General features: G+C 39.2%; 1 protein-coding gene across 5 annotated transcripts in view; it reads right to left on the bottom strand.

Annotated features, from left to right (window-relative positions):
* Window positions 1-17,151, bottom strand: part of cpne5b (copine Vb) — an 89,111-nt gene that overhangs the window by 33,432 nt on the left and 38,528 nt on the right. For all 5 annotated transcript variants that reach the window (XM_077529142.1, XM_077529143.1, XM_077529144.1 and 2 more), the window contains one exon: window positions 2,525-2,588. In XM_077529142.1, coding sequence (XP_077385268.1) covers window positions 2,525-2,588 — 64 coding nt within the window. The remainder of the gene's footprint in view (window positions 1-2,524; window positions 2,589-17,151) is intronic.

Genomic DNA, 17,151 nt, shown 5'->3' with positions numbered 1-17,151 from the left:
TCAATTAAAGGATAATGTCTGCAAACAGTGAGGGTTTGCGTTTGTGTGTCCTATATGGCGACAAGGTCAGGCTGGGCTGAGTTTTAATTAAGCAAATCTCGGCCTCACAATGTCATTATCCAAGCTGATTCTGGAGGTACGAGCTGGTACCTGCCGGGTGTGAAATAATCCTCTATCGATTCACTTCACTGTGTTTGTTTCATTCTCTCTGACACTCACACACATGTGCACACCCCAACCTCCTTAATTCTTCATCTTTTAATTGCACATTTGCTTTTGTTTTCAATATTTCACATCTGCTCCCGCTTTCATTGCCTGTCTGCCTCTGTCTTTGCACAATTTGTTCGGTTTCACTCTCTTGCTTTCCAATATCCTGCTCTAATGTGTGCGCGGTGAGCTCAGTGGAGCATCCACAGCTTCAGACCGCAGGCTTAGTCGAAAGAATGATCAGCATTCACCTCATCATGTTGCGGGGCCATTTCATTCAACAGTGTGCCACTCCGCTGAGTGACAACAGATGTCCTGTCTGCTGTGTTGTGAGAGGGGTGAACGGGTCAGATATAGCCGCCAGCATAAACACACGACCATATACAGGTTGGGGGATAAAATAAGTAGATATCAATGAGCGGGTATTTGGGTCTGGTGATCTGTCAGCCTGCACAGATCCTCACACTAATTGGCGAGTACAATGACGACTCCACCAGTGAAAATACAGTCATTGCTTGTCTTTATTTTATTTTATTTTATTTTATTTTATTTTATTTTATTTTACCCCTTCAGACTCAGTGCTTCCGCAAATGTACACAAATAGCCACCAGCCATCTTCTCGCTCATTATTCTGTGTGTGTGAATTGGCACACTCCACATTAAAGGAGGACCGGGAGAGTTGTGGAGTTTGAGACAGGAGAGCCCCTCAAAACAGGCTGGTTTAAAAAGGTATATAAAAAGTGAGATAAGAGTGCTGTAATTATTGAACCTTCAGGAATTTTGACTAACGCATCTCATAGATATTTGATGACAACACCTGGGAGTGGTTTTACTTGGTGGAAACATTGCATAATATGCCTTCTTAGAAACTGTAGCCAAAGCATCCTCCCCCCAAGGAAAAAATAAATAAATGAATAAATTGTCAAACTACAGCTGGTCGAAGTTGATATATTTTTGTCTCTTTTTAACCTGTTTTAAGATTTTATGACAAAGATATATATATTTTTTGTCTTAGGAGCAGTCTTAATCATCCTATACTGAGCTAAGGGATATATTTTACATTCGTAAACGAGCACCAAAAAAAAATGTCACACAAAGTATATATACAGCAATAATGATGCTGTCTTCTCATTGCCGTTGTCACATTTATGAATCAAATTCACGAAGCTCAGAATCTGTCTGCCTGCGTCTCAATCAAATCCACCAAATTTGCGTCACATCATCTGCACCACAATTTAGACCGGCTTTTCGCTAGTCTAAATCTAGTCTACTTTTGGTCACTAATAGCGTTTTTCCACTGCAGCCAGCACGGTGTTAGCGAGCATTTCCATTACAGCTACCCATGTCGGAAGTGGACCGTGCCAAGCTGCTCGCGGCCCTCTCGCCTACCGGGGCCAGAGCGAGCCCAGGACATGACGTAAAATGTGGGTGGTCGATACTGTGATGTCATCAGTGGGCTTACCAGCCTCGTCTTTTTCGACAAGTGTTCGTTGTCTTCTTTGCCCTCACTGCTATCAGTGTGTATAGCCTCGAGGGCTTTCAGACGATAAAATAATAAAATAAAATATCATCCTTTTCTTCGCAGCGATCCTCCTTCCGTTGCGAGCTCTGAAGAAGCGCCACAAATAACAGAACGAGCAACCGATACCGGGCAGCGTCGTCCTCCATGGCTTCTGCGTTTTGGTTGTTTTTTTTCCCCCCGCGCTTGACTATTGTGTCGCAGCCGGTTATGCGTCACTTCCGCCCAGCGTCCCAGACGCACATTGAGGGTGGAAACGCAGTGCGTGCGTGGGTTGAGATGGGCTGGCCCGCCAGCGAGCCGACAAGCGCGGTGCTGGCCTGCAGTGGAAAAACGCTATTTATTGCCAAACTCCTCAAGGGCATGCAATAGAATACACTGGAATACCTATCAAGGCATAGAGCTGCAACCAAGCTCCAAAACAAGCTAAACTAGACTGGCGCCAGCAGGAAAATGCAGATGTGCCATTTTTATGCCGAGCGCACGGGCGTCTGCAAAAATGGTGTCACTGATGAAGTACAGTTACATTTGCCTGCCTTTAGTCCAGTTCCCACTCTGTGACTGTATGAATGTGACAGTCAATGGTTGTCTGTCTTTGTATGTGGCTGTGACTGACTAGTGACCAGTCCAGTCAAGTATTCTGGGATCGGCTCCAGCCTCCCTGTGAGCCTTAACAGGATGAGCAATAGGAAATGGACGTATGATCATAAAATATCAAAAAAAAAATGTGTACTTTCCATAATCAATCAAGCAGCTTTTCCAAACTGTCATTTGTGATAATAATGATGGTGTACTTACTCTGCAGTTGCTCAGCTCCTCTGCAGACAAGATGATGGTGCCGCATTTCTTCCCCGGGATCCCTCTGTGGTAGATTTTATGATCAGTTACAATAATTAAATAGACAATAATTCATGCTCAGCAACATTAAGGTCATATTTTGTGGCTTTGACAGTTGTGCTGTGTCAAGGTCAAAACTGTATCTATCATCTCTAGTAATATATGTTACATTCTGTCTCAACGTAAATATATCTTAGTTGCTACTATGCATTTGGAGTATGCACTTATCGGCCACAACAGTTGCGACTGGGGATGTTCGATATCACTTTATTATTATTATTTTATTTTTATTTCAGACCGATACCAGTTGAGTACTCAATTCTTAAGAAGTCACCAATACCGATATCACATATTGATACAAGTACTTTCGATACATGAAAAAAAAGACAATTTTAAAGAAAGACCTGTTTGTGCCATTATAGCATTTTTTTTTTGTTAAAATTGCATGGAATTCATGGCAATTTTCTAGTCTTTTAGTGTGTTCCTTGAAATAGGGCTATGTATCAGTCTGATGCCAATACCTGGCATCGGTACTCGCCCATCCCTAGTTGATACACTACAATCAAATGGAAAGCATGCAACACAAGGTACACGAAAACAATGTACTTTAGAAATACAAATACAAAATACAACCACATTACCAAAAAAATTCTAAAATTGTAAATACCACTCTGATAGTGTAAATCAAAACTAAGCATTTTACATTTTCAAAGGCAGAATCTTTGATCGAGCTCTCATGTTGCATTACAATTCTGCAGTGTGCAGTGATACCTAATGAAGAGTATGCAATAGTTGGGGAAGCAGTCCTATTTATTTATTTATTTATTTTGTGGCTTTTTGCATTTTTTTATTGAAAGAAAAGGATTCAGGTTTAATTTTCCTCTCGCTCTCGTATATACCTTTGTCCCATTCATAAATGCAACATGAACAAACATGAGTCTGTTTGAAGACTCATGAGCCAAGACAGTGAGTGCCAGATTGCACGTTTAACATCAAACGAGGCTTGCACTGTTATCTCATGCAAATTGAGGCCATGAGCTGCATGTGTGAATTTGCATGTTTTTAAGTTGTCCAGATCAAATGATTCTCAAAGAAAAAGAAAGATGGAAGAGCCAGAAAGTATTTTTCACTCATTTGTAGTATACAACATATAATGATCTTATATACCATGGATATTGTATTTATACTTATGTATTTATTTACTACATTTAATTATATTGCCCATGACATGGAATTTACAATGTTAGAGATTGTGAGGAGAAATGATGTGAGGACAGTAAATGCTATATAAAAACACACAAGCAAAAAAACTGTGCAGTGCGCAATATCCTGTTTACCAAAGTTAAACGCCAAATGATTTCATTCAGTAATGTAACAGACCATAATAATAATAGTCTCCAGGCGGCAGAATTCAATCTGTTTATAAATCCGTCCTCGACATTTTAGCTCTTAAACTTCCTGTGGGCCTTGATGATCAGAGTTGTTGGCCCCCAACATTACAGAGCAGCTTTTGCTTTGGCTATAATAACGCCTCCCTGGGAGACTACATTTAAATTAATCTCCTTAATAATTCATAGGTGAGTTTATTGTAACAAATATTCCCAAAGAAAACAATGTGTACAAGACTCTCCATTGTGCAACTTGCTCAAAATGTACTCAAAAAACTTTTAACAGCCTTATTAAAACTTCCCAGTGGTTTTCTTCAGAAAACGAATTGGGCTGGAAGTCAATTTTGCTCCACAAAGAGGCTGTCTGTTTCGCTGGGTCCTCGTCGTCTTAAAAGTGTATTTCCTGGCGACAAACATTTGTTGGCTGTGCCAGTGTAGATATTCATGAAAATGGTTGTTCCACTCCCGTTTGTTCTCTACTAAAAAGTATTGTCATCTGTGTTGTGGAGATTACCCCAGCTGAGTTCGACATGAACACCACCACCCCCCTGCTCCCCTTTAAATCATAACAGCCCAATCATTTTGTTGTTTCCTTGGAAAATGTAGCACTTTTGTTTTAAACAGCAGGCCATAAAAATGATTTATGTGTCTCATCTGAGGATTATTACAGTTTCTGTTGATATTTTACAAGTTGATTAATGACCTTGTTAATCACTTGTGTGTCATATTAAGAAGCAAGTGTCATATTATCTTGGAAATATCGCAGAAGGCGGGATTGTAACAGCAGGGGGGCATCTCAAGGACATGGAGGATAAGAACATAATAATGAGTCAATCTGTGGGAGGTTTGCTAACATAATTGGGCTGCAGAGTCAACGTTTTACAACCATCACCCGCAACATTTGTAAAATCCAATTAGAGCTTAATCATCTGTTTTAGAAGATATCATTTGCAAATGTGCTCAATATATACAGTAGGCCGTAGTAGTTTTACAGTCATACGTTAAACAAATTTTAATATCTCTCAAGGGGAGGCAACATATATCAGCTTTCTATTGATTCTGATGTAATTAAAGTATAGCAAATGAAACCCACTATTATCATCAGGCAAGCCCAAATTAGCATTGCCCCCCTCAGCACCTTAGTTAGTGATTGGCTCTACTGGAAGACATTAATTAATGGCAAGACATGTAATAAAGTGTAATGTTTTGCCGTTTTAATATTCTTTCTTCCTACAGAGCGGAGGATGTCCATGAATATGTAATATGTTGTTTGCATGTGTTGCTACTCCTTAACATGTAAGCTAATTTCTGTTAGCTCAGCTACAGTGTTTTGCATTACGTTCACATTAAAATGGCAGACTTTCATTAGATGATAAGGTTTGGTTGGCTGACCATTTTGGTGTTTAAATTAGGGGTGTCAAAAAATCTGTGTGTTAATTTTGAGTTAATTTAAAGTTCCTTTAGTGTCACAAATTTTTTTTTAACGTGTGATTAATGACTGCCCCTTACTTGGAAAGCTTGTACTGCGGGGGCACAGTGACATATGTGACTACCCAGACAGGAATGCCAATTTTGAAGGCCCAGAATGCTTCACTTCAAGCTGTAAGCACTGTACTTCCTCTTTCTTATGTATTGTATAATGTACAGTTTATGATGTGTCTTTATATTGGACTGGCATCTCCTCATGCATTTTATTATTTGTCAATTATTCGTTTTGTTTCACCCACACATGTGAGAGAAGACCATCACTGAAAAATATGTGATCCCTATTCAAATGTCAAATGTTACTCACTGCTGTACTTAAGATGCAGTTAATGGCACTATCATTTTCCAGTGATTGGTACTTAAGTGTCAATGAGATCGCTACAAGTTGCTTGCCAACATTGCAGAAGAGAAGTCAGGTGTGAACTTAGTTGTAATTGTAGGAAGTGGGAATTTTTGAGCAACACGTTGCTAAATCGTTACGGGCATTTACTGTACTTTTTGCTATTCTTTTGCAATGAAGAAAAAGAAGATGCAGAACTTTTAAATGACTCTGTTTTCCCTACATCTACGTCTGTATATAAATATTAATACATTCAGTGCACAACATGCAATCACAGATGTGTTAAGGTCAGACTGGTTGCACAATGGCAATCTAAGAAATTGATTTGCCTACAAATTATCTGCATGTGTGACAATTTCACTCTTGAATGAGTTAAATTGTTACCGCTTACAATTCCTCGATTAAAAATGATGTTGAAATTTAAAGCTTTCTGTCACATCTCTGCTTCCTTCTGGTTAACAGGCGCCGAACAAAGTAGTCTTTCCAGCTGTGTGCAGAGGTGAGTAGGTAAAAGTCAACTAGGAGGAGACCTTTAAGCTGCACACTGAAAGGCCTCCATCAATGTTCAACATCCCTGTCATGTGTACAAGTGATGTGAGAAGCTGTGAGTGCTTTTTGGCACCAAGGATTCAATACGAACACCCACTCTAAAACATTTCAACAGCATGTTATCAGCCACTGGCCTTGAAATGAAAAACATACTCATGTTCGTGTACAGATTTTAACAGATCTATTTGAAGGTGGTGAAATCCAAAAATCAACAAGTACGACACACAATGGATGCACGCTGTTGACAAGTAACTTCAATATATATGCTCAACCATGGATTGATGTAGTGTTTGGCAATGAAATGTTCAGGTCTGGTTGATTCGATTTAGCATTTAAACTATAATATTTAATCAAAATATTTGTCAGTCGCATTTTGTGTTATTAACTGAATTTACAGCCACAAAATTCAGCCGTTTTTATCTATCTCAGGGGGCAGCCATTTTGCCACTAGCTATCCACTGAAGATGACATCAATGTTGTTCAGGGCTCAGGCAACGACCAATCACAGCTCACCTGTTTTCTGAAGCTGAGCTGTGATTGGTTGTTACCTGAACCCTGAGCAACATTGGTGTCATCTTCAGTGGACAGCAAGTGGCAAAATGGCTGCCTCCTGAGATAGATAAAAAACAACAACTGGATATTGCTTCATAACTCATATTCCACAAATGTAATATTAAATCAGAATGTCATGTTTCGACTAGTGAGGTCAGATATAACATATTATTGTCAAGAAATGTTTAAGGTTGACTTCCACTTTAAACAACTCTGTCCCAGTTCCCCTCAAAATTCTTGTTTCACTTTTAGACACCTTAATTCCAGCTAATCTAAGAACCACTGGAAAGAGGAGATGAAAATCAAATTTGAAACTCACTATTGATTTGCAACAGCAAAACGTAATATTCCAGTTATGGAGAAGAGACCTCATGAGGATGCCACGCAAGATGATAGCACTTCCTCAAATGACCCAAAACAATGAAACAGAACATTCATCGAATAAACGCATCTAGGAGGTGGTGATAGAGCCGCAACATTAAAGAGCTCATCTTGCAATAGCTGAAGATGATGAAGAAAAGAGCTCATGTATGAGGGTCACTGTGGAGTCAGAGAAATGCTGCATGTATAATATAACCTGCCCGTCCATCAGCGCAATGCTTCAAAGACTCAGCCTTCGTTTTTGAACCTCTGACATTAAAGCAGCAATGAGGAATAATTGGCTTGTTTTGTTTTGCTTTGCCTACACTACTTATGTTGACTACTATATAGTTTTTATTTAGGCCTGTGTACTTCAAGGTAAACGTGGAAAGGCCAGACGCTAAAGATGCCATGGCAATGAATAGAAACAGCATGATTTGATTCTTTCGAATATGTCCGTTTTTCATACAGAGCAATGATTCAAGTCCCAAAGTGATATTGAAACAGCTTTGTAGGCATTGCTGACATTTACATTTGAATGTATTTAATGTCTACAGGGCACAAATTGTTGATCCCCGTGAACCCTGCCTAGCAACAAGTGACATGCAAACCTGTGCCATGACAAAAAAGTTAACTTGAGCATAGGTGTGCCAAGCCTATTTTTAGGGGTGCCGAAGGTCATTTATCTAAAAACAACACATCAAAAAAGACATTCATTCAATTGTATCAGAGCACTAGTGCAACAGTTTTGTAATGACGGCTTTTCTCAGTCAGATGTTCAAAGTCAAGTTTCGTTCACAGATAAGAAGCACTAGAGATAATCCGACCTGTTGAAAGTGAGATTGTGCTGGATGTCGTCCAGAAGTGCACATTGGCAAAAAGATCCACGGTTAGAAAAGAACCCAAAGTATCTCATTGATTCAACAGTGCGCCAGAGAACATCAAACCTGCCCAGAGAAATGAGAGGTCTGACCTAACTAAAAAGAAGTAGAGGATGAACAATGAAGTCTTTAAATATTAGAAAATTGAATTTCTTGAAGGACCTCTCAGTTACAGAAAATCTACAAATTATCTAAGACTCCAAATTTTGCTAATGAAAAGTCTTTATTTGTATATGATAGATTTGTTTTTGTTGAAAAAGGTCATCACATTTTCAGAAAAACATCCTGGATCAGAATATTACGTTCAAAGAAAGAAGCAAGTATCACACACACCTAATCCCATACCAAAGGTCAATTAGGTCAATCCATAATTGACACCAGTCATATCACACAACAGCCCCTTTTACAATTCGATATCTTTGTTTTTCCAGATCATTGTTGTGTATTAACAGCACTAACACAAAAAAGGGAGACCGAGTTGCACGTGAAGCAATATCTTCCTTTTGTTGAGTACTTTGTGAAAGGGAAGCACATTCTCCAGACTGCTTGTTTCAGCACCACCAGATATTCAATAGGATTTAGATGAGGGCACATCCAAGGTCACTTTAGAATAGTGTAATGTTTTATTCCTCAGCATTTTTTTTGTGTGTGTGTTTTAGCTGTGTGCTTGTTTTTTTTTTTTTTTTGATTTTTTTTTTAATTACTATCCTGTGGACCCATGACCTGAAGCTGAGACCAAGCTGTCTGTATAGCTGAGTGGACAGAACATTTCGCTCCAGCCTTTATTGTCTTGAGATTTCATTGTACAATGCTCAAATTCAAGAGTGGCTAGCAAGAACTTGCTAGCGTTAACAAGAGTGGCTAGCAAGAACGAGCTTGAGTGGCTAACAAGAGCGGCTAGAGGGAGAAGCTAGCAAGAGCAAAGCAGAGGGTGAAAAGCGGCGGGATCTCAAATCACGGGAATCAGCGTTGACCACGTTCGCAAAGTTCTTCTACTTCCGGTATCCATAGCAGAAAGATGGCGGTAAAGCCTATCAGTATAATTAATAGTTAATATAATATAATATGATATAATATTAGTAATTACTAGACATGAAATTATAATGCAGAATTGTGATAGAACAGACTTTTTTTGCATCTTATTTTTTTAATTAATAGAGGGTTTTTGAAATAATGAATTATTACTTCACCACTAGATGGAACTAAATCCTACACACTGTCTCTTTAAAAAAAAATGTTGTATTGCGATGTATCGGTCTTTCTTTAAATTGATCTGTCATTGTATTTTTTGGGTGAAATTTTATGTATCGAAATTACTAGTGGTATCAGTAGGCCTACCTCGTATCTGCATCAGTGACTAGTCAAGAGTTGAGTACTTGTGATAATATCGGTCTGAAAATAACATAATATTGGACATCCCAAAACTTTAATTGTATTATTCTTAGAAGTGGTGGTGTTAGTAGTAGTAGTATAAAAAAGTACTAATGTGACATATTGTATAACAAATCTCTCACTTGATTTTGCATTCAAAATTGTACAGCATCTCAGCCAAATTACTGTATATGTATTTTTTAAAAAGTCAATAAAATCCCAGTTCCATATCCATCTCATACTAGATGTGTCATTGTTATTGATTTCACTAATTCTCTACCAATTTTAAAACCATTGCTAAATAGAGTCCAACAAAATTACTGCCCTCACGTTATGAGGGAAGGAATGGATGAGAGAATACATGCACGCGCGCACACACACACACACATAATAAACTTGGAGACTCCAACCTCCTCAATTACCCACTGCAGATTCTACAGTGCCTCGGCCATTCATGACCTCATTTAACTTTATTACAACTACCAGTGAAAGTGCACCATTAATCAAATTGTACTAGGAAAGTGTTAGCAGCCAGCCACCATGAAAGTAAAGAAATGGACTCAAATGAGTGCCTGTTCTTGTGTTCAGCCTCTGGCTGAGAGAAGAAAGTGACCCAGTATCCATCACGCTCTCAAATAAAGCACATGCTGCATCAAAAGACAACACTGACTGCCGTTTTTCCTCAGAGGTTTGGTCTCACCCAGCTGAGGAAGATAATCAGTTATTATAATTCAGATTGGGCTAAATATTTCATTTGGTGACCTTCCATTGGCTACTGCATGTCCTGTCAGAAGAAACACATTGATATGGAGGCTGAAACAAGACAGGAGCGTTGAAAGAAAAAAGTGAAACGCGCATTCAACAGACTCCTTTATCGCATCCAATAGCGCTAACACTCAGTGGGGAGCAAATGACACCTTAGGCAATCAGCATCGTAACAACAGCAGCCAATTGTACGCTTTGTTTGCAATCAATGATGCTGGGCCCTCTCATTTGTTTTGGAAGGAAAAACAATTTCATTTGCTAAAACAGCCACCTCGGAGTGTTTTAAGCCTTGCGTGAGGTGTGTAGGAGGAGAACGTATTCCCATCTGTCTGCTCATTCCCAAGCAGATGACTGCAAGGTGCAGAATAACCCAATACAAGAACTCATCCTTAATGACATCCGTGTATTTTTGTATACTTAGTGCAGTGATTGAGATTTCAAATTAGATCCACAAGGGCAGAAATTTTCTAAACTGATGGTCCGGCTCAGTGAGAGACGAGTGATCGATTGTTACCCGCAGGATGAGGAAATTGACTTTAACTCAGTTTTAGGACACGATCAATGCTGGAAGATCGCACGACTTTCTGTCATGTCGCTGAACATTCAAATGCAGGCAAGACAAATTATTTTGAAGTGCAAAGGCATTTAGAACTGTTGGGTTTCCCCTCTCATCCATCTATTCATTTTCTTTTCTGCGCACAGTATTCTGTTCAAGGACACGGTCGGGGCTTCAGATGGTCCCAGCTGATTTACAGCACAAGATGGATTTTGAGCTGGACCAGTCAACTGGAGCTTTGAGTGTAATTGATCCTACACGAACGAGTAACATGAAAGTCAGATATAGACCAAACCAAAATCAGATTTTGGCTAAATTCTAAATTGAAATGAATTTTTAATGAGTGGTGCTATCTGGAAATGGCACAATACTGTCATGTAATATTGTAAAACGTTATGTTCAGAGATTTTATTTCATGAAATTCTGACTGTGGATGGTATGGCAAACCATGACTTGTTGCGATTATCTGTATGTCAGGGATGATTTTTTTTTTTTTTTTTTTGTGCTAGTGCAGCCTTGGTACAGACCTTTTATTGATCATATTTAGAATAAGCCTGTGGCTGGGCAGACTTTTTTTTTCTTGAATGAAAAGGAATTTATAGCATTTTGGATAAGGTTTGTAGTCACTAGTCAGGGAATTACAGACGGTGACCAAAGAGGATATCAATGATATCACTTTTTTGTGGTTTGCTCCTATTTATTCGGACGTAATCATCACAACGTATTTAATAATAGGAGGAATCTCAGAGGTTTGTTTGCCTTTGGTTTCTTTTTAGCAGTTGTACAGCAAATGCATCCATCCATCCATACATACATTTTCTTGACCACTTATTCCTCACAAGGGTCGTGCTGGAGCCCATCTCAGCTGAGAGACCGGAGTACCCGGAGAAGACCCACACAGGCACGGGGAGAACATGCAAACTCCACCCAGGAAGGCCGGCGCCTGGACTCGAACCCGAGTCCTCAGTACTGGGAGGCAGACATGCAGACTTAATCACCATGCTGCCCACAGAAAATGTAGCTTGAGCTTAATTTTTTGGCTCAAATTCTGTTCCTGGAATTGTATGTGAACAACTAAGATACCAATGGCCCTGTCATCGGCTTACCCGAGGTATATTTGTTTTTGATATATATTTTTTGGGATAGTTTGTTTGATTTAGATGCTATATAGAGCAAAACATAACATTCTTCATTGGCTAATAGCTGGAAGAAATAAAGGCAGAAATGAACGAACAAAAATGAAAATCTGCATGACCAGCGTGACCAACAGGAACAAAAGAGAAAACCCACAAATCTTTCTTCACTACTGACTGACTAAAGTAACGCTCATTGCATTTCAGTGTTCTTGACCAAAAAGATGGTGGCTCTTCTTCTCACTCTCAACCAGGATAAAGATTGCAGTCGTCCAAATTTTTTTCTTAATGAGCAGCCACGCAGGCACTGTGGGGATGTCAGCTCCACAAAGCCTTGTTCAAACAGTTTCTTTTTGATTCTGATCAAGGAGTTGACATTCCTGTGGGGCAGTCAGACACATTTCTACAGAGCTCAGCAGCCTAGAACCATCCGTTTCCCATCACCTAGCCCCTTCAATCATGAACTGCCTGGGGGCAATTGCAGGCGCCACTTTTCATCGTGGCATCAAGGACTTCCCAGTACATTTTAAAGATGGAGTTGGAGTGGGAAGAAGTACAACGGTCCCCTCACTCTTTCACTCAACTTCTCGCCAAGTGAATGCCGACAAAGGAAAATAATTGCTTTACGCAATTGTGCTTTAAATATTGTCAGTTGTTCCAAATACTTTTTTTTTTATTCAATTACAATTGGGAGAACTTAACTCATTCACTCCCCAGCCATATTCACTGAAGCAACCCCGGCTGTTTTACGGGATTTTGACTGATTTTGCAAGGCCCACAGAATATTGTGTTCTATTGCTATAAAAACATGGAACCTACCAAAAGAAAGATTAGAGTCTCTTCCTTCATCAAGAAAAAAAAAAAAAAAGAGGATATTTCTATCTGTTTCCGTTTTGCAGCAATTAGCATTATAATATCGCTCAAAGTTTCATCATTATTCACAAATCTGTTTACAATTGTGGGGAAATCAGCTTGTTTTCAACATGGCCCTGGTTGATCTCTTATACTCTGCGGCCACCTGCTGGACGTTTTTGTAATAACTATCATTGCTTCACCCGTTCTCTGCATTTGAGAGGCTGCATCAAAGCCTGCTGTATGCTCTAGCATAAATAAAAAAATAAAATAAAATAAAAAACTTCCAAGTTGACTAAGACCTAGTCCTTCAAATGGTCTTGGTTGACTTGTTGGGTGCACTCCAAGGTTCATATTGTAGATTACACACTTTCTCAAACAAATTGTGCAACAGAAGTTTAACCAAACCTGTGAAGTGCTAGCAAAAAACTGACATAACTGAGCAACCAGCCAGTACATGTTCACTCACAACTCCTACACATTCTATTTGACGCAACCTGAAGATGAGGCGAACTGTTCAACTGTGCCTTGGTTTTGACTGTGTGACCTGTTTACAAAGATCTAGATGCAGCCTCAAAGGTCTGCTCTAGTTAAATATTCCATGAACTGTTCCCAGAAGACAGACAGACAGCTGGAGCCTGAAACAAAACACCAGCTTCCCATCTGCCAAGGCCCTAAAGACGGATAAATCGAGCTTCAGGTAGGAGAAGAAGGAAAAGAAGCCCTCAAGTAGTAATTACACTCGTGACCATTATTCTTGTCTGACCAGCAAACCTCTCCCCAAGGAAATAACTCTGGTACTTGTATTTACTGTATGTTGAAGGAAACCTGGCACTACACTGCAGTTACTCCAAGAATACATATTAGCCTTGTATCACAGACTCAGACAACCAATGGAGAGCTTGCAAAGTGCTGCATTGTGGATTCAGTGAAATGTAGTCCAATCAGAGAAAATGAATGATACATGGTGGAATAAAACAGGGAGACAATTGTGTTTAGAAGCTATAATTAGCCTCTTAAAACCTTCGCGCACGCAAAAGCATCTAATGCATCTTTCGGTGGTGCGTGTTTATGTGGAATGTTACTTTGTAAAAGGACACCATTAGAGCCACTTCATTTATCACTTTATGCTAGAGAGGAAGAAGCAGAGAGGTGTCATGACAGCTTTATCAGTCCACTATTCCAGACTTCCATTAGCACACCTCGCTAGAGGACGACAACAGATGTATGTGAGGGTGTTTTGTGGACACGAGTACTATACAAAAATACAATTAACAGCCACTTAATGTTCTTTCACCCACAAATGAAGTTGTTTCGCGTGCTAAACGATGACTCCAACTGCTATTATTTGCATTACAGTTGTGTCACATGCACTCAACTTGGCCACTTACTGAGGTGGACATAAAATAAATGCAGTTTTTCACTATGTTGAAGGACTGCCACAAAATGATTTATTGGCATGTTTTTACATAATGTGAACAAACAAATGAACCAAGAGAAGCAGGTGATTCATAACCTCTTTGGCAGAGGCACTAACAGATAAATTGATTCCCATTTTTCATAAAGTCACAGTACACATACCTTTAACTTCGATTGTAGCGGCAAACTTTATTGTGTTTGTTGTATATGCATACTTGTATCTTTTACTCTGCAGTCAGGTCAACAGAGTTTTACCCAACCTGTTTTTTGTTTTTGTTTTTTTACCCTGATGTGCCAATCACTCTGGAATGAGGTCACTCTCATCAAAACACACAACCCAATTCCACTGCTCCAGAGTCCATATCGAAGTCTTTTTTTCCCTCGAAAATTATCTTTAATGCTTCAATTCTCTGTGTTGTTTAGAAATACATTGAATTAATATATTGTCCCGATCGATAGATGTTTTGAGGATGATGCCGAGTTTTGACAGAAAAATACAGATTACAGATTAATAAAATAATTAATTTAAAAAAAAAAAACAATGCCTAAAAAAATATTTGCAACCTTATTGTGGTTGGAGTGTTTTGGGTGTACCAGTGATCCTTGTGCCTAAGTTGTTGAGGGCATTATGTCCCTGGCAGGGACCAAAGAAAGTATGATTAAATCCTAATCACACTTTATGGAGCTCAGTTTAAAATGGCATTGTTAAATCTTATTGATAAATGAACCAGTTTAATTGTAAAGGAGCTTCTAGAAATATTCAGAAAAAAATAGTGGCATTTTTATGTTTAGCTCCAATTATTTTCTGTATAATGACATTCAGGTTTTTAGTAGGGAATGGTTTAGTTTGCCTCTTAAATTGGTAATCTGTTTTATGGAAACATATTTTTGAGAAACGGCCAGTTGTTTTTAAATCAGTCCTGATGTTTGTAACTATATGGTCCACACACAAGTGTCAACATCTCAGATTGCATATAATTGGCTTGGCTGCTGAGTTTGTTTGTCCATCTTCTGGCCTGGCCCATGGGGCTGGCAATAGCCAATATCATTAATAAATGTGAGTAACAGAAAGCTGTTTGTCTTTGCAACCCATTTTAATGAGGGAATCTCTCGCAAAAATGTTTGCCAGGTTCCAGATTGGGAAAATAGCAACTCTTACACCTGATGCTTCACCCAGAGGACTTTTTGGCAAACATTTCTAGTTGGACACACACCGCAGGGAAATACATTTCGGAATGATTCTCTGTGATTATTTCTGGTACATTCGGCGATGTAACACACAGCACAATAATTCCTGCATGTAAAAACTATGCTTTCACCGACACACCAAAGCCGGCAACAACTTTAAATCTGTGGTTCACCAAACAACCAAATCCCCGTACCTAAAACAAAATGACACCGGTTTTGTTTTGTTTTATCCCTGAGCAGCCAAAAATACACAAGAGCAATATTGCTCCGAGAACATGCCAGCTGGACCACTTTCAGCAAGCGCTCTCTCTTCCACTCGTCTGTGCTGTGGCACGTCTGCATATCCTCGATAGGTAATGATGAGCCACAGGGAAATATACAGTACGTCACTGCAAGGCACCCTTGAAAATAGTTTGATGACAACATAAGCGAATCCACTTGTCCAATATCTCAAAGCTGCAGATTTGCACAGATAAGGTGAATGAGTTGCTACTGGGCAAAGTGTTCACTTCTGTCGCTACTCGCTACTTAACCACGAAGAGCAGCTTGGTAAATTGGGGCTTCAGATCCTGTTTCAGATGTCTGACTTCAAGCAGTTCATATACTGAATCATCTGTCGGAGCATATTGCCGACAACCGCAGCTCGCACTCCCACTCCCGCAAAAAAAGGAGGGAAAAAAGTGCTTACAACTTGCCCATTAGAATATATAATTCGGTGGCAGAGGGAATGCGTGTGCGTGTGTGTGTGTGGAGGAAATATTTCTCATTGTAATTGCAAATTTAGCATATGATATCATGGTCTCCTGGAGTGGCTGTCAATCAGTTCAGGGTGTCCCCCGCCTACTGCCCGAAGCCAGCTGGAATAGGCTCCAGCACCCCCCACGACCCTAGTGAGGAAAAGCGGTTAAGAAATTGGATGGATGGATGGATATCATGTTCTCTAATTGTGATGACTATATTTTGTAATCACCTTCAATATGTGCACCTTCACATATATTCCATTCAAATGATATCAAATAAAAGAAACTCATTTGACACTGTGAGAGAAATTTTTAATTTTTTATTAATGTAAATTTGCAGAGTGGTACAGAACACTCGGTACGAGTAGTGCATTCATCCATCCTTAACCGCTTACTCCTCACAAGGGTCGCGGGGGTGCTGGAGCCTATCCCAGCTGGCTTTGGGCAGTGGAGGGATACACCCTGAATTAACCTTTTTGCCAGTCAATCGCAGGACTTGTAGTACACTTAAAAAAAAAAAAGGTAATATTTACTTGAGGTTTTTCACTCCAAAATGCTAAATAAATTTGACAAGAGTTTTTATTACATTTTACCAGTTTATAAAAATAAAAAAAAACCTCCAAGGCCTGTTTTTGGTCTCATTTTGAACACACCAGCAATGCAGTATAGGGGCAAACAGCAAGAGTGGCATGGCTCAGGTGGTAGAGTGACTGACTACCAAGCTGAAGATCATGACTTCATTCATCAATTCTTGAGTATTATTTGTTTTTTTTAATACTAAAATATAAATAAAATGCTGGTAAAATGTACTAAAAACTCTGTAAAATAACTTTACTATATATATATTTTTTTTAATAGTGTAATATTTTGGTCAGCTGATTTAGTTACATAAGGGGGCAAGATGCAACCTTGTGAGTGTAAAGGACAAAGCAGTGGATGTGGCTATTAAAATTCAACATTATGAAGTTTTCTGAGTGTTTTAAAATAAAGTGTGTGTTCAATTAGATTA

This window comes from Festucalex cinctus, chromosome 8 (genome assembly GCF_051991245.1).
Source record: "Festucalex cinctus isolate MCC-2025b chromosome 8, RoL_Fcin_1.0, whole genome shotgun sequence".
Classification (NCBI taxonomy): domain Eukaryota; kingdom Metazoa; phylum Chordata; class Actinopteri; order Syngnathiformes; family Syngnathidae; genus Festucalex; species Festucalex cinctus.
The sequence above is the reverse complement of the archived record's forward strand: the minus strand, read 5'-3'. Positions and strand labels throughout refer to the sequence as shown.